The following is a 22,427-nucleotide window of genomic DNA, read 5'->3' on the forward strand; positions in this document are numbered from 1 at the left end:
TATAATTGAAAATAGTTAATATGGAAAATATATAGTTATGCTTTAGCTATCCATGCACAATGCAATCAATCAAGTGAGACTATATACCGCTAAAAGATTGTGTTCTAAACTGGCCCGTTTTACAGCGGATAAACTTTTTACAGAGACTGTCGCGCGACAACAACCTTAAACAAACTTTCTTTTTTTGATGCGAAGAATTGTTCTCCTTCTTACTTTGACTATTTCAATTAATTATTTTTGAATATTGATTCGAAGACAAATACTGACGCGTATTTCTTTAAAATTCATTCCACACCGTTAGTGTTCAACAATTGTTATTTAAGGGTTATTAATTAACAAATTGGACGAAGGTCTAGCCGGATTAAGCGCCAATTTTTTGACACATTCATGACACAAAAAAAATTATCTTTTTTTAGCATTTTTCCAGATTTTTAAAACTCTTTTTAGAATGAGAAAAAAAATAAAATCGAAAAACACGTTTTTTTAATTAATAAACATTAGGGGATCAAGATAAATTCTTTTTGGGATCTTTTTGGGTCATAAATATGTCAAGAAATTGTCGTCTTGAAATACACTGGGGGCAGATTCACCATGCTGATCCAGCTGGACGGTTTTTATTCATTACGAAATGTAATTTCATGAGCTCTAATCCCAATTTTTTATCAAATGTTTTCTTATAATTTCTGAAATTGTAACTAGATTGAGAAACTTATCCAGTGATTTATCCCCCATTTAATTTTATGGTACACTTTCCTCAAGTTGTGTGAAAAAATGATTGCTTGAAAAAAAAAGAACAATTAGGATCGTTACTCAAAACAATTGATTTTACCCTTGAAGCAAGAATTATTTTCTCTGTTTAAGCACACAACTAAAATTTACGACGTAAACATGTCAATATCACTTTGAACTTCATTTAATGAAGAAATAAAAAGACCACGAGGCAATATAAATGACGTGTAAATCCAAGAATGAATATGCAATGACCTCACATAATTAGAAATAGTTCTTAGACGCTCAATAAGTCATCGAGTATTCTGCAGCCCTCCTTCCCCATGCATAAGATAATTACACATTTGTCGTATTTATTCTTCTATAAAACATGAATGTCACAATACGGAGCGTAAAATCACTTCAGAAAACACTGTACAAAGGGATTAGTTGGAACTCTTTGTCCACGTAGTCACCACTAGAATAAACCAAAATTGGCAGCAGAAGCTGATTAGCCAATAGCATTAGCCATCGATCAGAAGATACAACTGCTGGTAACAGCTTGAATTGAACTCCCACCTGATAAAATAGAAAAAAAATACCACAAAATCCACATTTACAGCTGTGGACGATCGAAGTGTCTAGATGAATTCCCATAATCCACTAAACGCGATTAACTGGTGAACAGAGACATCTTATCATGCGTCTGGATGATTAGAAGAGGGGGTGTTGATGATGATGCATCTGAACGACTGATGTATGTGCATTTCCCTGTCGGTATTGTGGATATGAAATATGGGCAAAGAACAAATAATGATTATGCTAATTCTGGTGAATTCCATTCACAGAACTTCCACCGTATTGACACGAGAAAATTTATGTCAATTGGCTCTGTAAATTCTACCTGAAGTGAATGACACTCTTTCAGGTTTCCTATTTTAATTCTACTAATCCGAAAATAAACGAATCCTACAAAAAAGTAGCCCCTCTAAATGTTACAGTAAATATTACAGTATATTTGGAATATTACTACACTGTGATGTCAGAAAGGAAAATACTACATTGTCAAAATAAGACAAACAGAAAAAATAATCTATCCTAGGAATTCTGCGAGGTTATAGGTGTTTTATTTTATTTGCTTTATTATTTGCACGTTATAAATTTTCTCTCGATTGATGAATTCTCTTCTATTTTTATTTGCCACTGATTTTGTAACTTGCTGGCATATATCATTCCCTTTGATAAATCTTCAAGTTCTAGTTTTTTATTTTCTATTAGTGCGATGCTTTCGATTGAATGGCATCCTGGAGTAGATTTCTTTGGCGACGTCACGATTTTTTGTAATATTTTACTTTATTATAATTTTTTTTCATTTTTTTTATTTTATTTTTTTTTTTGTATTTTTCTATTGTCTTATTTTGACCGTTATTTTTCATAATATTGAGTCTTTAGATAAATTATTCATAAGAATAAATTAATATGTTTATGATATTATATAACGGAGATATAACGGATTTTCAGATATAACCGGGAGATAAAATCATAATTTTTTCGAAAAATAGTGCAAGGGAAGGAAATGATCGGATTACAGATGACCGTAGGATAATATTTAAAATGGTCAATGACTTTTAAATTCCATTGTGCAATGTTTTTGTTAAAATTCAGCGCTTCGCAATTGAGTGCACATATTCACTTTCATATGGAACAATGTAAAACAACTAAATAATCAACGTATCTTTCCTCTATTTACGAGTTTTATGAGCATACATAATAGTACCATACATATGCGAATAATTTACGCCTGAGAGGAGGTAACAGGTCCACAAAAGGTCGCGTGCAAACCACTGTGCACATAATAATCATGAACATAACTCTGTTCTTTTTATTTCTATTCCATTATGCTTTAGTTGGTTTAACCGTTTGAAGACTGCCCGTGACTGATTTCATTAAGCTAAGGATGGTTGTTACCATAACAGCAAAAATTTGCAATACTGTTAATACTGCTTTTCGAAGGGCTATTACGGACAATTAACTTTGATTTATTTGAGTTTTGCCTTTACGTCACAGCTGTCGACAGAATCACCATCTCTCAACTTGAATCGAGATGAGTCTACGACTGTCAAATGCTATAAAGTTTAATGTTCAGTCGTAAATGTTAAGATTTTTCACAACAAATGGAAGTGATTTGGAGAAATTGGAATATTTAATTTTACTACTGTCTTCCAAGGACTTTCGGGCATCAATTCCATTTGCTATATCAACAGCCATTCGAAATTTCTAGCGCTTTGATCATGATCGAAATTGATGTAATTATAATTCTAGATTAATTAAAATTCACCAATCTATGTATGGAAATTTTTATGTTATAAAAATCATGCAAACTGAGAGAAAATTAAACACAGATTTCTTTAATTACTTTAATTTTTTTTTATTCAAGTAGGCTCCGAGTGGATTACAATAATTGGAGAAATGCAATCAATCAATATGATTATTATCAATCCCTTGAACTTGTTAATTCAGGCAAAAGAATATTTTTATAATTTTGCAAGTTACCATTCATTCTATTCAATCTCATTTTATAACAAATATTCAATCATTATCATTGAGTGAAACTCCGGGGTTTAATTGATTTTTTTTATTGCACATGGAGAAAAAATTTCATAAAAATTACGTGCCTGTTCTGTCATCTGCCAGTCACAACAGTATCCAGTATAAATTACGGAACAGCTACGCCCTTGTTCACTGAACGTTCAGGAAACCGTATAGAACGTTCCGGAAAAAATACGGAACGTTCAAGAAAAAATACGGAGCGTTCAGTAAAAAAAACGCGTAATTATGTCATAATTTTTACTGAATACTGTTTGGACTGGAAGGTTACGGAACAGACACGTCATTTTGGATGAAATTTTTCTCTTCCTCCGCCAACATTACCCCAACATTGCCCTGACGCTACGCCAACGTTACGCCGACGTTACGCCGATGCTACATCGACGTTGCCGATATAAATAAATAAATCTTAACAATCGTCAGTCAATTATTAACTGTGATAGATTCTGGGTAATCAACAATCGAATTAAATTTTTGTAATAGAAAATCTAATATCAAAAAGAAGAGCCGGTTCAAGTGATACAATGTTATTCCATATTGATTACATAATTTTGTAAACTTGCTATACGAGGCGAAAGTTATTTAAAAAGTTACTACTTATCGCACGATATTTTCTCATGAATTACATAAATTTTATTTGTCTCCTGATAGGAATTCAGGTACTGCCCCCTTACTACACGGATTCTATTTGTTATTTTAGTTTAAATAATTTATAGCGATCTTTATAAGAATAATTTACTGTTTCAGAATCTTTCCATCATTTTTCATGCTTTTTGATGATTTCTGATTGCAGGATGACTGCCTTAAACATTCCCGTCTAATTAAGCAGTAATTTTCGTTTACCATTACATGTTTTATGAATTGTTTATAACCAACATATCAATCTTAATAGTAGAAAATTATCCCTCCTGGAAAGAACAAGGAATTTTTACTACAATTCATTATACAGTATTATGATTTCTGATGAGTTTTAGGAATTTCCGCTATTCTTTAACTCAGTAAAAATTCGTCGCGGTAGGCGGGAAATGTTTTAACTAAAAGTTTAGATGAAATTCAACTGCCAATTTAATTTCAATGAATTCCAAACTACATTTCGCAGTAAATTAGAAAAAGGAGATTCGAACCGACGAAAACTATCGATCTCCTTCCACCCTGGTGTTACGCTCGTAACCATAGTTTCCCAGTCCGGAATAAAAATAAATAAAACGAAGGAAGAGTATTCTGCGGATTATTGAGAAGTTTTCCGTTCATCAATTTTTATTCTCTCTCTCTACGTTCTCAAGGATCTCAGTCACTTACGATAATAGATCAAATGGAGCGTTTTGAATATATTGGACACAACCACCGAATTATGAGGAAATGAAGTCAATCCTTCATTTCCGGTTCATCGACATGTAAAAAAACGATTATCTTTAGTGAATTTGTTTATTTAATTTGACTATTTGAATAATGGCACCGCCTGCTTAAACCGCGCCCATTGGTTCCCAAATAATCGATATATCCTGATCGTTGACGAGGGAGAAAGAAAGAGGAAGATCCCACCACAGCGTGATTTTATGTTACTCACGTTTAGAATAATTGCTATCCAATTATTTCATGATTTAATGATCCTCATTGACTGTTTTTTCGTCTAAGCTTCACTAATTACTTCTTAAACTTAATTGACGGATTCTCATTCAGTGTTCCGTTCCCATTAAAGATGTTCTGTCGGTATTTTGTTATTTTTCCTATTTTTCTGAAATTTATTGAAAACTATCGATCCGATTGGGATATGAAAACATAGCGTTTGTCCGTTACGTCATGATTTATCCTCTCACAAAGTTTCATCCCGATACACCAATTTTTATAACTTTTCACTAAAATTTATTGATTTTTTATTCAGCCAGCGAAACATCCTTAACTTGTAACTAATAATTTTTTCTAATTGTTCACTTTGTGAACTGTCTCAAGTATCAAATCGCTTGTCCTATTTTTTACAAGAACAAAATTTTAATTATATATTTTAATTATAAAAATGGTGATTAAAAATTGTTAATTTAAATGAGTTCAAAATTCAAATTAGCCGGCTCAGACGACTGAACCAATGAGGAGGAAGCGTGACAGACATTCGAGATATCGATAGTCTCGATGTTTGTCCGTTTTAGAATGGGAATGATAATAAGATCGCGGGACTGACCACGACGTAGATCTTGATCGAAGAATTTTGATGGAAAGCAGTCAAGAAATACGGATCACCCGATAAACATGGAGCAGATGAATCAGGTACGGATTCTAGATCAGGTGCCAAGGTACCCCAGAAGTCCGTCCTTTTGTGTGCTCATAGTGGATGCTAGGGCGTAACCGATTTGTTGAATCAGGAATTTTAACCACTCGGTTCGCTGTTCGGTGAATGGATCGTTTCCACATGATTATGTTTTTATCATCAAACTCTGTTGATGATGCCAGGTTAGACGTTGTGGAATGGAAGTATTTCGTTACTTCAATTTCCAGAATATTCCTTAATTTTTTTTTTTCAATTATTCTTAATGAAATTGAGAATTAAAGTTTTTATATTCCCAAACTCCACAAAAACAAAATTACGAACGAATTTCATTGGAGGGTTTGAGAATTATGAAACTCAGAAATTCAACTCGTAGTTTCTGTATTTCTATATGAGATATTACTTTTAAAACGTATATTTGTTTATTATTTAATCTATATGACAAATTGCTTTTAGTTTTATCATAAAAATGAAGATGGATTTGCTAATCGAAGGTAAATAAAAGGATATTTACTCTTCAATAACCAGAAATTGTAAACTGTTTAATTATCATGGGGAATACCTTCTAATAATCACCTCAGATGTGACAATTACCGTTGCAGTCACAAACATTCGCTAAAATCCTCGAGGTAATATCAATGAGTTCACTTTACACGTTCGCGAAATTCCGCAAAAAATGAAAAAAAGTGAAACACGTGAAACATTGAAATCAATAAACTAAAATGAAAAACCGAAATCAACCGGAAGGGTGAAAAAGACTGAAAAGCACTGCATGATTGTAATATATTTACTGGGCATACGATTCAAGGGTGTAAATTTAACCTGATTGTCACGCACTTATCACTCAAATTACTCCCATATCTTTTTTCCTACATCCACTTATAAAAAATCGATATCCAACGGCAATTTATCGGAGATATATTCTCTTGATTCCGTGAAGGCGAGATCGATAAAGTTCAAATATTTACATCGCGACCGTGAAAATAATTAGAGCAATGCAGTAACTGATAAAAATAGATAGAATAATTTCCAACAATTATAATATCTCTACAAAACGAAATCTACCCAAAGTTTTCATATTTTTATCAATCGACTCAACTAAAAATCTATAAATAAATTCATCACTTTACTGCTAGAAGTGATCTTTTATGAAGGCAATAAAAGTCTCTATTGACTTCTGTTTTCATCTGAATTTGTCCACTAAGACAAAAAATACAATTCACAGAGTGAGAAAAACATTTGAATGGCAAAATATTTGTATCTCCTTCAAATATGCGTAGCACACTTGCAATGAATATATCAATACTGCCGCATCAATGAGTGTACAAACACCGTTCCGCTTATTTTCGGTTTAAAATATGGTAAAACAAAGTATGTTAATAAATTCACTGTAATCATAAAATGCACACTTGAATTAAGCATGATTCATACTTTATCCAAGTGTGCACGTTATGATTCCATTTTTTCCGTGTAGAAGAGCATGCAATGGGAATTATCTACTAAATAATTGAGTGGTATTAATCGAAATGTATAAATAATAGTGGGACTCACCCTTAGTCTTGCAGAAAAAGGTGATCGTCAGGATCCACGCGTCAGATAGGGTACCACGCACCCTGAGAAATCACTGCACCCATCACATGAGCAATGGCACCCACAAAACTCCTCATTTTACCATGGCGAAAACCATTTTGAATCTCACCTCCTCTTGATAATTCGCTTATACAACTCAAATTAACCTGCACACAAATCGCCCAACTTTCGCCCACTATTTTTCCTCGTGCACTCCACCGAAAAACGGCGCACCTCTGGCACCCCGATACGCTCCTGACCCCTCCCTTTTCCCACCAGCACGCGATTTCACTCGAGTTTGTACCGTGGAAAATCCATAAAATGTGCGACTGCGCGATATCATACGCCAAACTACCACTTCCACCGATTCGCTGATGTATTTTGATTTTAGGTTTATCTGTTATCGTCAACGGGAAAGGGCTCTTGTGGTCACCAGGCGTGAGATTAAACTAATGGCTCAAGGACTCGCTCCAAGTCTCCAGAATTACTCTTTTTCATTACTGCACTATTGGGACTTCCACTTGAATTTTTTAACAAAGAGAAAGAGACTTGAAATTCGCCGAAGGATTCATCATTGACGAATCGGTTATTCTTAACTTTATCTACCTTTGCCAAATTTTCTAGACTTATACTTCGCGACCTAGATTTCATCTTTAAATTTATTACCTTCAAATCACCTCATCTTTTATAATAGGTGCTTCGGTAGATGTTCGAGATGTCTTGCTTCTCCTCCCTTCTAAAGGTATGAATTTATAAATTTATAAGATAAATTTGTTTAAATTCAAAACAGTGGAAATGATTTAAACGAAATCATATCAGCGCTTGGTGTTGCCCAGTGTTCGCGACGGAGACACGGCTGGTATGAATCTCACCAAGATCATGCATGATCTGATCTCCGACTTCACCTAATTGCCACCGACATTACTTCCATCGAGATCTCCTTTAATTTCGATGTTGGTTGGTCAACATCAACTCGCTAAGGTATCAAATAAATTTTATCAAATGTTCGTATAGCTGAACCATCAATTATTCACATTCAATTCTCTCTGAAAAGACCGGGAAATGTCGAAAATCCATGCAATAATTTCCCTCAAATTTTCATGTATTGAGAATATATTGCATTTGGTTTCAGTCTTTTACTGTTTATCAAAGTGGGACTCGCTGGCAATTACTGAAAAATGAATAACAAAGCGATGAGCGAAAGGTATAAATTTTCAGAAAAAAAAATTATATAAAAATCATGTCAATTCCTCATCCTAGAGCGAAAACTCATTCCGTAAAAATACTGAAACCTGAAACCCTACTGACGTTTCACATGATTTTAACTCGCGCGGCGAGAAATACATAATGAAAATGATAAAATTTTAATTCGCTTATCGATTACGAAAATGACTAAGAAAATTCATGTCCTTAATTTTTTAACGGAAATGCTAATTGAATTACAGAACCGTCTAAACAAATTCCGTAACAGTCCCACACGGTGTGTCTGAATCACATTTCGCTCCAGAATTACAAAAAGAAAACATCATTTTTATAAACAATTGCTCTCCGATTGACGATTCAGAAAAACTATGCGGTACTCTAATAAGAATTCAAAGTCGTTCATCATTTTTTACGGTAACCATTTAACATTTTTATTAACTTTTTCTTTTTTATTTTTTATTTAACATTTAACATTTTTATCACCATTTATTTTTATTTTTTTTAATTTTTTTATAATATTTTGCCTCAGCGTTATGGAACTTCCATGTACTTTTCCATGAATTTTTCGTCAATTTTTCTTTCCATGTAGATTTTATAATTTTATTCGTGTTTTGTTTTTCTAAAAAATTTTGATGTTTTCATTAAAGAAAACATCAAAATTGGAAGCAAATGAAATAACTTCAAAAAACAAACAAAATTGAAAAGGGTATTTGATATTCATATTCAGTTTCATTTCAGATTCGATTACTATTGTATTAATGAAATGAGCCGTAAATATATTGAGGAAGTAATCAAAATGGTGACGTTTCAATATTTTCATAAAGAGAAAAAAAAATTAAGGAATATATTATGCGCAAAATTATTAATATTAGAACTTCTTTAAGTCGCAACAATCGTCCAAATATTCACATTCAAAAATATAGAATATTGTTTTATCGATCATTAGAACGGATTGAATTGTTGACTCAAGTGCTCACTAGATGTCTCTGACATGAATTTTTTGCCTACCTGCTGTGCAGAAAGCACGTGGTGCTGATTTATATTGTAAATTTTGACAATTTCCAGTGATTTAATTGTTTTCAAACGTTTTTTAACACTCATAGATTAATTAAATAATAATTAAAGGGTCATGGAGTACATGGAAAATATTGAACCATCTGGAGCATCAACAGCTCGCGTGTAAGTAAACAAAATTGATCTCTCAACCTTAAAATTTTTTAGTCACTCGTTGTCAACTAATATCTAGTAATCCCAGGAATAAATTATATAGTGGATTGATCCACTGTGGATTTCGCTCCCGAATTGAAGCGTTGTATTCGTTCAAATTCAATTTTTTATGTCGGTTAATAAATTCAAATGGAAGAAGTTGAAATATACAATTTTTGAATGCTTTATATATGTAGAAAAATGGAAGGTCATAAGGTCATGTTTTTATTATTTACATAAGGGTAATAGCAATTAACAAAATGAATATCTAAAATGATGAGTACCCTTTGAAAATTATTTTTTTATTCTTTAACGACGTAATGCATTTAGTATAAAAAAAAACATCGTTGAGACACAGTCCATTAGGAATATCAGCCCATACGATAATGTTCTCTATTTTTAACGATTTTTTTACATTATTCGCTTTTTTGAATTTTTAGATAAGCCCACATGGTACTCTATTAATCAATTAATTGCGGAATCCTCAGTTTATCTATTTATGTTTGTTCAAGAGTAGACAAATATTGAAAATTGCGAATAGGATAATTTTTAAAAGTGCCCATTTTATGGGTATGAGTATAAGCTTTTCCATGATTTTCATTCTGAATATGCATTTCAGTTATTCTATTCAACGACATTGGAAATAAAATAAAATAGGATTTATCATGGACTTTATAATTTAAGATAATAATAATGATTTTTTCAAATACCGTTTCCATTTTTAATTCAGGAAACACTAAATTTAAAAAAATATAGTTGAATAGTCTATTCAATTGGAGGAACTTCAATCAAATTCAAATATACAATAACGACAAAATGTTTAAATCAATATAGTAATACCGAAAATTTAAACGATGAGTATCGATTAGGAATCGGATTGTCAATCCATCAACAAACTAAAAAATACTTAAAAATTATACTGATAGAAAATATGTATGGATTTCTTTTTGCAGATTGTGCTGTCGTTGTGGTACAGTGATAGAACCGAATCCTTCGAACATGTGTGTCGCGTGTTTGAGGACCGAAGTCGACATCACTGAAGGAATTCCTAAACAAGCAACTGTACATTTCTGCAGAGGATGTGAGAGATATCTTCAGCCACCGAATGAGTGGATATCAGCTGCCTTGGAGTCCAGAGAGTTATTATCCTTATGTCTAAAGAAGTTGAAGGGATTGCAAAGAGTTAAACTCATTGATGCTGGCTTTGTCTGGACTGAACCACATTCCAAGAGAATCAGGGTAATTCCCATTTTTTCCACATAATTGAAATACTTTTTCTTATCATCGCTATAAAACAATTTTTTACACCTAACAAATAAAAATTCCACGAATAGAAATTGAAAATATCTCATGATTAGTTGAGCGCGTCCTTTGATCTCCTAGCTACTTTGCATATAATTGAATGTAATCCTTCTAATGTTAAGAAAAAATACAATCATAAGCATTTTTTTATCATTTTCACTTCCTCTTTGCTTCTTTGGGTTACAGATTCGAAGAGTCTGTACATGTGAATGAAATTCATGAGTATTTGTGAGAATAACAAAGGTCATCATGGATTTTATTTCAATGAAATTACGATTTTTTCAAAACGTTACACATGGAATTCGAAACATTATCATCGATAACTCTTGATCAAATCAATGGACTATGAAAAGTTGAACTGCATTATAAAGATGTCGTTGATTCCATTCAAATGATATACAAGATATCTTTATAAACTGAATTAAATGATTCGCTAATTAACAATAAACGTGAATTTTACTGCGTGACATTACAATAAAAAATAGAAGAAACTTTAATATCTCGACAAAAACGGAACTTAATCCGACACAACTGATGTCACTCCGAAAAACAGAAAATGTCTTTTAAAATTATATATAAATTTTCCTACGCATATGCTAGTTGGAGGATTATAAAAATTGAACGAAATTTGAATGTTGGGTGGAACCTGAAGATCATATTTTCACGTTTGAAGCGCTATAACTCCATGAAAAACTATAGGAATCACATAGATCATGTATTTTTTTATGTTTATTTAATGAGATTTCGAATGAGTACATAATATATTACCTCAGTACCAAAGGAAGAGAGGCAGTATGCCAAAAATCGAAGAAAAAGGGAGTGTTACAGACACGGCTCATTTACTTATGGATTTTTGGATAAATCTTGCAGGTAAAACTGACCGTTCATGCTGAAGTGATTGGAGGAGCAGTTCTCCAGCAAGTCTTCATTGTGGAGTTCATCATAACTCACCAGATGTGCGATGATTGCCACAGGACGGAAGCCAAAGACTACTGGCGTGCATCAGTCCAGGTTCGTCAGAAGGCGATCAACAAAAAGACCTTTTACTACTTAGAGCAGTTGATACTGAAGCACAAGGCTCACGAGCAAACCCTGGGAATCAAGCCTATCCATGAGGGCTTGGATTTTTTCTATTCCAACGAAGCCTCAGCAAGAAAAATGGTTGACTTCTTGGTCTCTGTGCTGCCATGTCGTTATCAGCACTCGAAAAAACTGATTTCTCATGATATTCACAGTAATCTTTATAATTACAAATTCACGTACAGGTAATTGAAACAGAGAATTACATTTACTTTCGTTTAATTCTCATAATTAGAAGAATAATGTAGAAATATTCGAGTTGAGACAATTCTCTTGTTTGACTATTGCATTCTAGATTCATTGAGTGATGACTATTGCCTTTTCTTTCAGTGTCGAAATCGTGCCAATTTCTAAAGACAGCGTTGTTTGTCTTCCCAAGAAATTGACACATCAATTAGGAGGAATAAGCCCAATTACTCTCGTATACAAAACTACGAGTGCATTACACTTGATTGATGTGGCTTCAGGTCAAAGTAAATACTGCTATTTCTTTATACATCAAATCCCAAATTTCTACTTCATCATCAATTCATTAAACATTACAATTCTGATATCGTAAAGCTAACGTAATCTTTTTTCAAATGATTGGATTGTAGTCGCTGAGATAAGTGCAACAGTTTACTGGAGACATCCCTTCAACAGCATCTGTAATCCCAAACAACTTACTGAATACATTGTGATGGATATAGAGCCCATCAAAGAAAATGAAAAGAAAGTATTTCCAGGTCAAGGCGCCATATCACACAAGGTCAGTGTATTATTTTATTCTGCTTTTTCTTTCAGACAAATGAATTGTTCTATTTTCCTACAATTGTTCTACAATTGTATTACCCCTCAGAAAATTGTTCCTCAATTTTTAGGGATAACAATAGAAATATCGAATTACTTGAACGGCGAGACTGTTATACTAGAATATCGTCATTCAAAAGTACTTGAAGAAAGCAAATAAAGCGCATTTTATTAATTCAAACTCTTATTAGCCTGGATACAAGTTATTTTCAAGAATATCTGGCTGAATATAAAAAAAACTATAGGGGCCGGTGCGTTTGGTTCAATTTTTTTGTCCAGTGAGTTTTTCGTCGAATTGATGATCAAACGGCGATGAAATGGAAGACATTGGTATTCCTTCGAAATGTGAAATTAATTTTTTATACAATGTGATGTTCAGCAATCCACACAGACCATAAATTAACACAATTTTATTATCTAACTATTATAAACTATTAAAAACACTATTTATTGAATAATTGATAGCTAGAAACATTTTTCTCAATTTTTCTTTTCTAATCGGTAGTGTAGTTTGGGCCAGTGTTGATATTTATAAAATTTCTCAATTAAAATAAAATAGAACAATGGAATCAACGGGGAACCTCAAGCGATTAGTAAAGGCAGAAATGTTAATGTATTTCGGACAATGAGTTTTTTGAATGAAAAAATCATTGGTAAAATAGTTTTTGAACAATCTAGAATAATAATTTATATAAATTTGATTTTTATATAAAATTTTGTACTAACACATGGATATACTTTGCGGAGATAATATAAAATCGAAGTGACTGAGTTGATGTGAAATTATTCACATGCCACCCGAATATTCCCAAAAATGATTCCAATGAACTCTAAATTAAGCGGTCTGTTTCCAGCACGTCATAGCTGATGTTTGGTTAGTAAAAGCTTCAGAACTTGGGGTAAATGACAATCCAGTTCACGCTCGTACACATTTGGGGCACGTTTTAAAACCAGGAGACTCGGCAATGGGGTGAGAATATCATATGGGTCTTTGCGATGATTAGATTTGATTTATTCTCCACTAACTCTCTCATCTTTTCATTCATTTGCTCTATTTTTCATACAGATATGCAGTTGGAGATAGCAATATCAATGACCCGAATTTCGATAAAATCTCGCAGGATAATATTCCTGATATCATCCTAGTGAAGAAGTACTATGGAACTGAGAGAACTGCTCGACGAAGGGCGAGGATGTGGAAATTGAAACATTTGCATGATGAGGTGGTCTCTATGAGTACTGATAACAAGTAAGTATTACGATCATTCGAATTTATCGATTCCAATCCTTTGGATTCATTTCGTTCGTTCTCTAGAGACGACAATGAGAATAATTGGATAAAGAGTTGCTGATTGTATTCAATTTATTTAATTTTTATTTTCCAGCGACTACAATGAATTTTTAGAAGATCTTGAAGAAGACCCAGAGATGCGTCAGAATATCAACATCTTCAGAGACTCTAGTAAACAAATACCAGTCGATTCCAACGATTTAGATCCGAATTTACCGCAGGTTACACTTGAAGAAATGTTGGAGGATTTAGTGATTGAAGACAGCGAAATGGCGGAAGTTTATGAATAAAATAAATCATGTCAACTAAAACGGTTTTACTGAAAATATATTCACTGTAATATTTTCGCTGTAATTATTCTCAATAAAATTTCTCAGTTATTAAAAAATATAACTTTAATTGCACCCAATTAGCAGTAAATAAATCACAAATTTTGCATGTTTACCCTTCTTACCGGTTCGTTACCGACTTATCACTAATTATCAACTCGAATAATTATTCTCCTGAAATCTTCACTGGAATAATCTCTGAAACTTTTCTAGAAGGAACTTGTGACAATCATATTGACACGATATCGCCAATTTCAAGTTTGGCGCTAATTACTGGGGAATTTCCCTAGTGCCACAGCAGAATATAGAATTGTGGATTTTTTTCCCAGATATGCAGCACTGAAATGACGAAATCGTAATGGTAGGGGCGATCAACGCATGCGCATTTCGATCTCAACGCTACGCTCATAAACAACATTTTTTTCAATCGACAATCACCATCGGATTATCACGTTCAGAGGTAAATTACCCCAAGGGCAATCTGAATTAATCTCAGTCAATATAATTTTCGAACAAAGGGCAAAAGTTCGATGCAATTCGTTGAATTAATTACAATAATTTCCAGGATTACGTGACTCTAGCATGCGGTGACGTCACTAACACTTTTCTGAAAGAACGCTGCAGGACGATAATGGCGGGTATGTACTCGTGATGAGAGGGAGAAGCCATTTGCAATTTTTTCCAACGAAATTTTTCAATTAATAATATATTTCACAACAAGCCATTCATATGTTCATGCATTAAATAAATTTTCTAATAATGAAATATTATGGCTTGTGTTCTAGAATTGTATGCAAAATACAACTGCACGTACTGTCAGGAGGACATTACAGGGCTGCGTGTAAAATGCGTCGAATGCCAAGAATTCGATCTCTGCCTGCAGGTGAGTTTGAACAACGCCACATGACACGATAGTCACATGACCCCACACCCAATGCCCCCTCCCACTATTTTCTCTTACCGTAAACAGTCTTCATTTTAAAAAAAAACCAGAGATGGTATTATTGGGAGGAGGGAAACATTTTTTTTTATTAATGTATGAACACCTTGGTAACTTGCTGAATTTGAATTTTTGTTTATGAATGCTGACATTCTATTTGTCAAATTGTCATTTTTTTATTCTTCGTGGCTGAATGAATAATGGGATAAAATTGATCAATTAAAAATCTTTCTATTCATGATTTGTGACATTTTTAAAGAAATATAAATAAATATGTGAAGTATTTGGCAATTAGTTGATTAATAGACTGTCAAGTCGGATTACGTCCTTAAACAAAAAAAAATTTTTATCGAAACCATCAATTTGAAATTCAATCTGATAATACTTTATCATTTTCAACAAGGCACTTATCATTTTAGACATTCACTCTGTGGTCTGAGGAAGACATTAGACAGTATTTATTGCTGCTCACCCAATTTTTAAATAAAAATATGCCCAATTACCCTAGGTTCTGTACATACATATGTAATCTATCATTTCTCGACGAAAACTCGAAAAACAATTGTTGAAACTACTAATTATTCTGCGATTATTTCCGTTTATTAAATGGACTGATATATCATTTCCAAAATTATAAAGACGTTCTATTGATTCACTTTGAAAATGGAAACTATTAACTATAATAATATCAATTGTTTAGATTCCACCAATAATTTCCATCCGTTGGGCAGCATATTCCTAATTCATTAACAAAGGAACATTAAGATAGAAGAAATAAGGACAATATCCCCCTTGTTTTCAGTGTTTTTCTGCTGGTGCCGAAATTGGACAACACAAGAACAACCATTCGTATCAGTTTATGGTAAATACATAATACTCATTAAGTCGAGCAAAGAACGAGAGAATTTGTTTAAAAAAATCAACTATTCTTCTTTTTTCATTTCTGATGGTGTTTTTGTACTCAAAAAGTAGAGTTTTATAGAAAATATTTCCCGATTTTAGCCTCTACCTGTACTACAATACATTTCTTTTCTTTAATTTTCATGTTGACGATAATTGTATTGAATTTTCCATGTGAAAATGCTTGGATAATTCCTCACTTTTATATTTTTTCCTCTCGAATTTCTCGCATGTTTAAAGAAAAGTTTTTGAGTTGGAAACCGTACTGATCCTTTCAATTAAACGTATAGTATAATTAACTGATTAAAAAATTCTTTAGGACTCTGGTACAATTAGTATATTCAGTGGGCGAGGGAATTGGACAGCTAGAGAACACCTTCGGTTACTGGATGCAATTGAACAATTCGGCTTTGGTAATTGGGAAGACATCAGCAAACATATAGAGACACGAACCCCAGAAGAGGCTAAAGAGGAGTACATGGCCAGATACCTCGATGGAAACATTGGTAAACATACCTGGCCGCCAACGGAGAGCTATAAACCAAATCTTACTGATCAAACAAGCTCGGATCATGGACCATTGTCACCTGATCTTACGTCTAGGCTTCCTCCCTTAGATATCACACCAGAAGAAGCTGCGCAGCTGGGATATATGCCGCAGAGAGATGACTTTGAACGAGTAATTATTATTTCCCAATATTTCCTCTTCTGTTTAATCTAGTGGTATCCAAGTGAGAGTATATGCACTAAAAGACTTTGTAAAAATCACAATTTATTCCGTTCTACTGCAGAAAATGAAAAGTATTCTCATCCATCCATTCAAAACCCACTAAAAAACCTTTAGAAAGGTTAGAAATAAATATGAATAATTCATGCATACATTGATGAAGACAGGTTTAAAAGAAAACTATAACTTTACTTCATTATCAATTGAATAGTTTTAACCATATAAAACAATCTCAAATGTTCATTCCGGTCCTTCAATTCTTATTAAAATTTATTATCTATTTGAGTGTCCAGAAATGGTATTAATGATAGTTTCTTTTTTTCGCAGGATTACAATCATGAGGCAGAGTCACTCGTTTCGTCGCTCTTCTTGAATCCAGCAGAAGACGATGACCTCGACATTGCACTTAAATTAGCCCACGTTGATATGTACACAAATAACCTACGAGAAAGAGCGAGACGAAAACGCGTGGTTCGTGATTATCAACTAGTATCCCAATTTTTTGCCTCGTCCAGAAAAGAAAAGGGAATCAAGAAAAAGCCGACGAGAGAAGAAAAGTAAGTTCAATGATTTACTAATAATGCCGCGAAAAACTCGTTCAAGCAGTTAATTTATTTTAAATAAATCCTGAAATAATTAGATTATTCGTATGATAATTAGTTTTTTTTAATTTTCAGAGATTTCAGCGAACGTTTGCGGGTTTTTGCTCAGTTTTACACTGCCCAGGAATACGAGCAATTTCTTGCAAACTTAGAGAGAGAACGGGAACTTAGATTGCGTCTATCAGAACTCTATCGTTACCGAGAAAATGGAATAACAAGGCATGAAGAATGCACGCACTTCGAGCAAGTAATGGTCCAGACACAGGGTTCCACTGAAGCGACAGATCACTGGTCTGAAAAAAAATCTGTAAGTAGATTTTTCAAAAGTTTTTAACCATTGATTCGACGTATTGCAACACAAAATACTTTTATTCTGCTCAGATTAATCAATCATTCAACTGGAAATAATCTCAATGGTGAAGTAGTAAAACGAGATTTGTTAATTATCCAGCATAGAACATTTTAAGTAATAAAAAAATATTCGTCAATCTATTTCATCTTATTTAGAAAAAAAACAATTCTTATAAAATTTCTTGAAAACAGAAAGTTAACTAGAAAAAAAAGCGATGAAAAATTTTGCGAAATTCCTTTTCGCATTGTCTTTTTAAAATTTAATTCATCTCGTTCTACCACTCACACGTTTTTAATACCTGCTATGGTGCTTGGATTTCATTTTTATGTATGAAATTCCTGGAACTTGTCTTGCTTCTTCATCTTTGGCTTCAGACAAAATGGCAACTCGTTGAACTAAATAAATTAACCAATTAATCGAGCTCTTGACTCAAGAGAAGAAATTACTAACAATACTTTACTCACCAGAATGCTTCTGTTCACTAATTCTATTGTTTGTGATACGTGTTGCCAGGCGTTTGTGAACAGATTGTATCAGTTTGCATTTCACTTAGGGCAGCAGTGGGCCGTCCACGCCAACACTCCGCCACACCTCAAAAAGAAGGTAAGATATTTAATTTTTTGTTTCTAACTCAACTCACCCAAGTGATACTTAATATAATATCGATCTAGTTTATAGATTTTTTTACTCACAAACTGATGGATTAGAACATCAAATTAAGTATCCAATTGACCTTATTGAAATCTCATTCGCTGACATTGTTCGTCGCAAATACATTGAACTATTGTGACAATGACTTTGGAAAAATTCTGCAAGTTAAAAAATACTTCTGAATTATGAAGAACAATTATAACGACCTTGTACAGTTCCTTATGCTTCACTCTTAGTTTACCATTTAGAAGATTGTCGAATAAATTAATAGATAATTTCCTGCTAATATTCATATTATTTGAATTTTCTTCATTCATATGTATTCAATTAATTGATGGGTAATGAAGTTGTTATTCCGTCCGAGAAATTAGTCAATTCGGGACTGAAATGCAAAAGACCTGGATAGAGGAAGGAAATTATAAAAAGAAAGAACTGGTAATAGTTTCCTTCAAGAACATTCGTTACTAAAACATTTGCTAATTACATTTAACAATCTCTAGTTTTCTTTTGTAAATAAACAATTTGAATGATTTAAGGTTTTTGGTAGGTAACCATTCTCAAACTACAACTTAATAAATTAATAAATCCCCACACGATGAAAGCAATTATTCCAGAATTTGGCAAAATAGTTGCATAATTATATGTTCCACAGAGACGACGAAAAAAATCACTCTTTCATCGACCGAAAGTACACGTCAAAAGAATCAGCCAGCAGCTCCAAAGTAGTCAATCCCAATCGGACGACGACTCAAGTCAGTCAGTCGGTGGAGCTGGATAGCACGTCGAATTATTTATCACAAAAATCTGGTGGCTCATCATCAACGAAGACATCAGACAAAAGAGACATAGAGGTGGAGGCTGCAGCTCATCTGCTTACAAACCAGGAAAAATCCTTGTGTCTTCAGCTTGATCTTAAACCCACACAGTATTTAACACAAAAAACATTGTTATTACAGGTGAGTGGAATTTATAATGTTCCTGTCAATATTCATGTGATTTATTCAGCGGTACATTAAGGATTTTTACGTGCAATTCGGAAGAAAAAAACTCCGAGTGCTGTGAAACAACAGTTTTTTCACATCTTCAACTCTACGCCTTTTTTTTATCATCTGAGATTTCAACATGGCAAATACGTTCATTAATTCAATCATCTGAGAAATCATTATTCACTATCATGACCTGAATCTGCCATTCAGTCTCAAAATTTTCCGGATTACATTCTTATCATTCCATATTTTTAAAAAAACATCATTCGTCCTTTTATAGAAAAGACCATTAAAAAATCACGTAACACTACAATCCGTCAATTAATCGAAATTAATTAGAAAATCAATTACTTTTCAATGATTTTTTGCGGGATGGAGGCTCGGAGAATGTCAATTATCTACTGTTAATTTACCTCACAATAAATTGCGTTGAAAAATTATATTAATTATTGTTTTTCCTCTTTTCCAGGAATATCTTAGTGGTAATCGGAAATCTACTATAATTCCTCAATCAGAGCCAGAAAACAGAATTCTTCATTACCTCGTAACGAATGGTTGGATTGCAGCCAATTAATTTCCCCCTCGAGTCAGTCTCCGCAAGCCTAATAATTCTCATCTCTAAGTCACAATCAACATTACCCTAGCAAGCAGCTGTAATTAATTTATAAAAATCATCAATCTGATTGTTTTCCTGTAACAGAGGAAAAATAATAATGGAGGTGAAAAACGGGTAGGAAAGAGTCAGAAGTTTCAACTAAGTACGTCCGGGACTGTGATTAAGATTAAGAAAAAAAAAAGATGTGAAAGGTACGACGAATAGACTATTTCATTAATTTTATCCATAAATTTGGCAATTGGTGGAATGGTAAAACCCCATAAACACATATCGAATTTTTACTTTGATTCTTTATCTTCTCTTGAGAATAATTAACATTTGGAACATCATTCGGACAAACACCGTGGATGAAATTCCCTCTGTCAAAAATGCCTTTTGATATTTCTTCCTGTACCAATCTTGATCACTACTTATTTTTCTCTCCTGTTCTTCCCCTTTCTCCTTGCCATAATGAAGACCTATATGCAATTATATCGTAATGAGAGAAATATCAAAAAGCTTTTTTCATTCCCGACGAATTTTCGGGTAATTATGGAAATAAATTACATCCTAATATATTATGATTTACGATTCCGCCATTAGTGTAACAATTAAGTACAGTTTTTAATAAATTTGTTTGATTTCTGTTCAAAGCCTTAATCCATTGCTCAATGTAATCTTCCAAACGATTTTTTAACAGTTATTAACTTCGTGAATTCAGGAAGAGATAAATAAAATCAGATAATTTTCTTCGATTATCGAAAATTCTTCATGAAAATGTAAACAAAATTGTCCACCCCATATATTGCACAGAGTAAACTTGAAAATTTTCAAGGACAAAATAATAGATCAGATGGCATATTCCATTCATTAATTTCTTCCTCAAAATATTTATGCCGATGAAATATTATTCGGCTGTCGCATTAATAACTTCCCACCTCAATTTTTTTTATCAAGAATAATTCAACCGTCTCATAATTAAAAATTTTTATCCAATGAAGCAATCCAAATATTCACCTATCACTGATTATTCATTTGATGATTCATTTGAGATGACGCAATTGTAAAAACTCTAAGGATTATGGCAACTATATTTTCCACTGTAATTAACATCGCCATAAGACCTTTGAATTCACCTATAAATAAATGAAATTGGGGAAAACAGGAGAATCAAGTAATTATGAGCAATTTCTGTTGCATGAATCTCCTGACGTGTGATGTTTGAATATATTCGTCAAAAATATCTTTTGATAATTTTCCGAAATATTGCTCATCAATAAATCTTTTCAATATTCGTCAATAATCAACATGATTTTTTTTTAACTCGACAACGGAAAGAGTGAGCTTTGGAAATATATTAGACCGTTATTGTTTATTGAATAAAAAATCTCTATAGGAATGCTCTTCTTTCAATTAATAATTTACTTAAAAAAAGCACTTGACCTTGTTCTCCAAAGTCACTCACTTTCGAGCTAAATAGCTTGTCATCTCCTGTTCTTCAACCACTTCCAATTGAAAATTAAATTTCAATTAATATGTGAAACCTAAAATAAAAAGCTCCACGCTTATTAAATATTTAAATATGAATTAAGTAGAGACTCATAACTTTTCTTGATTAATTGATGGTGTATTCTACTCAATTACTCATAGAATCAATTACACATAACTAGTGATGACGAGAATCACTGAGGACTGACACGAACGGTCAGAATTGTATATGACTTGTACAATGAAAGATAAATATTATAACTAGTAGCAAAAATTAACAATTTTCGGGGATTTTCTAAATAGTTTTACAAAATTCCTTTATCAAATCATTCTGTAAATATTTGATGAATTTATTTACTTTACAATTTTTCTAGATAAATTATTGTCCATTTATGTAACAGTCTTTAGTAATTTTTTCTTTTTTCGGTTCTTCAAATTCACCTTTGATAGAGGCTGTTAATTATAGATTAAGCTTGTATGTGTTCAAGCGAATAAAAGGGAGAATGTTTAAACAATGTTTAAACGAGTGATGGATGTCATGATGTTGTAATCGCGACAGTACCTGAGAAAAGGAAAGGTGTTGAAGATGTTTAATGTTAGAAAGTGAAAAGAATATTTAATTGTCACATATTTTGATCGAATTAAGAATTACGCTTTTAAGCACATAATCAGGTGCAAAAACACAATGACCAAAATGAGAAATTGGAGGGAATAAACTAATTTATCCTTCTTGATGTAAAAATTATTGGAGAATTAGGAACGAAATGAATTTGTTGTAAATAATGATGAGAATAAAATCGAACTATGTCATCTAATTTTAATACTTTTTATTCCTCGAAAAA

General features: G+C 32.8%; 3 protein-coding genes and 1 long non-coding RNA gene across 18 annotated transcripts in view; 2 read left to right on the top strand and 2 right to left on the bottom strand.

Moving 5' to 3' along the window:
• Positions 1-7,435, bottom strand: part of FucTA (glycoprotein 3-alpha-L-fucosyltransferase A) — a 23,241-nt gene extending 15,806 nt beyond the window's left edge. For 2 of the 6 annotated variants that reach the window (XM_011309613.1, XM_011309607.1), the window contains exon 1: positions 7,127-7,435. The gene's annotated coding sequence lies outside the window, so the exon portion shown is untranslated. Of the gene's footprint in view, positions 1-984; positions 1,359-7,126 lie in introns of those variants that run through there. The other 4 variants (XM_011309610.1, XM_011309609.1, XM_011309608.1 and 1 more) reach the window with 3 other exon arrangements.
• Positions 7,436-7,536: 101 nt separating this feature from the next.
• Nmd3 (60S ribosomal export protein NMD3) lies at positions 7,537-14,369 on the top strand. 7 transcript variants are annotated; one of them, XM_011309615.1, is made up of 11 exons: positions 7,537-7,729; positions 7,839-7,886; positions 7,935-8,125; positions 9,473-9,526; positions 10,507-10,792; positions 11,726-12,120; positions 12,266-12,408; positions 12,532-12,683; positions 13,579-13,694; positions 13,791-13,973; positions 14,110-14,369. In XM_011309615.1, the coding sequence occupies exons 4-11, from the start codon at positions 9,477-9,479 to the stop codon at positions 14,303-14,305; spliced, it is 1,521 nt and encodes a 506-aa protein (XP_011307917.1). In that variant the 5' UTR covers positions 7,537-7,729; positions 7,839-7,886; positions 7,935-8,125; positions 9,473-9,476; the 3' UTR covers positions 14,306-14,369. The 7 variants fall into 7 exon arrangements, with proteins under 7 accessions (XP_011307917.1, XP_011307918.1, XP_011307920.1 ...); XM_011309616.1 differs by having other exon boundaries at positions 7,950-8,125; XM_011309618.1 differs by having other exon boundaries at positions 7,964-8,125.
• A 354-nt stretch (positions 14,370-14,723) lies between these two features.
• Positions 14,724-22,243, top strand: Ada2b (Transcriptional adapter 2B). 4 transcript variants are annotated; one of them, XM_011309623.1, is made up of 10 exons: positions 14,724-14,804; positions 14,910-14,982; positions 15,130-15,227; positions 16,087-16,146; positions 16,504-16,863; positions 17,239-17,468; positions 17,589-17,820; positions 18,419-18,468; positions 19,169-19,472; positions 19,972-22,243. In XM_011309623.1, the coding sequence occupies exons 2-10, from the start codon at positions 14,976-14,978 to the stop codon at positions 20,074-20,076; spliced, it is 1,446 nt and encodes a 481-aa protein (XP_011307925.1). In that variant the 5' UTR covers positions 14,724-14,804; positions 14,910-14,975; the 3' UTR covers positions 20,077-22,243. The 4 variants fall into 4 exon arrangements, with proteins under 4 accessions (XP_011307925.1, XP_011307924.1, XP_011307926.1 ...); XM_011309622.1 differs by lacking the exons at positions 14,724-14,804; positions 14,910-14,982 and having other exon boundaries at positions 15,114-15,227; XM_011309624.1 differs by lacking the exons at positions 14,724-14,804; positions 14,910-14,982; positions 19,972-22,243 and having other exon boundaries at positions 15,114-15,227; positions 18,379-18,468; positions 19,169-19,395.
• LOC105269412 (uncharacterized) lies at positions 17,716-19,158 on the bottom strand. The gene is made up of 4 exons (XR_892438.1): positions 18,558-19,158; positions 18,330-18,456; positions 18,164-18,260; positions 17,716-17,806 (listed from the first exon to the last, which is right to left on the bottom strand). It is a non-coding gene; the product is annotated as an uncharacterized lncRNA (long non-coding RNA).
• Positions 22,244-22,427: the final 184 nt, after the last annotated feature.

The sequence above is a fragment of the Fopius arisanus genome, unplaced genomic scaffold (assembly GCF_000806365.1).
Source record: "Fopius arisanus strain USDA-PBARC FA_bdor unplaced genomic scaffold, ASM80636v1 scaffold00069, whole genome shotgun sequence".
NCBI classification, from domain to species: domain Eukaryota; kingdom Metazoa; phylum Arthropoda; class Insecta; order Hymenoptera; family Braconidae; genus Fopius; species Fopius arisanus.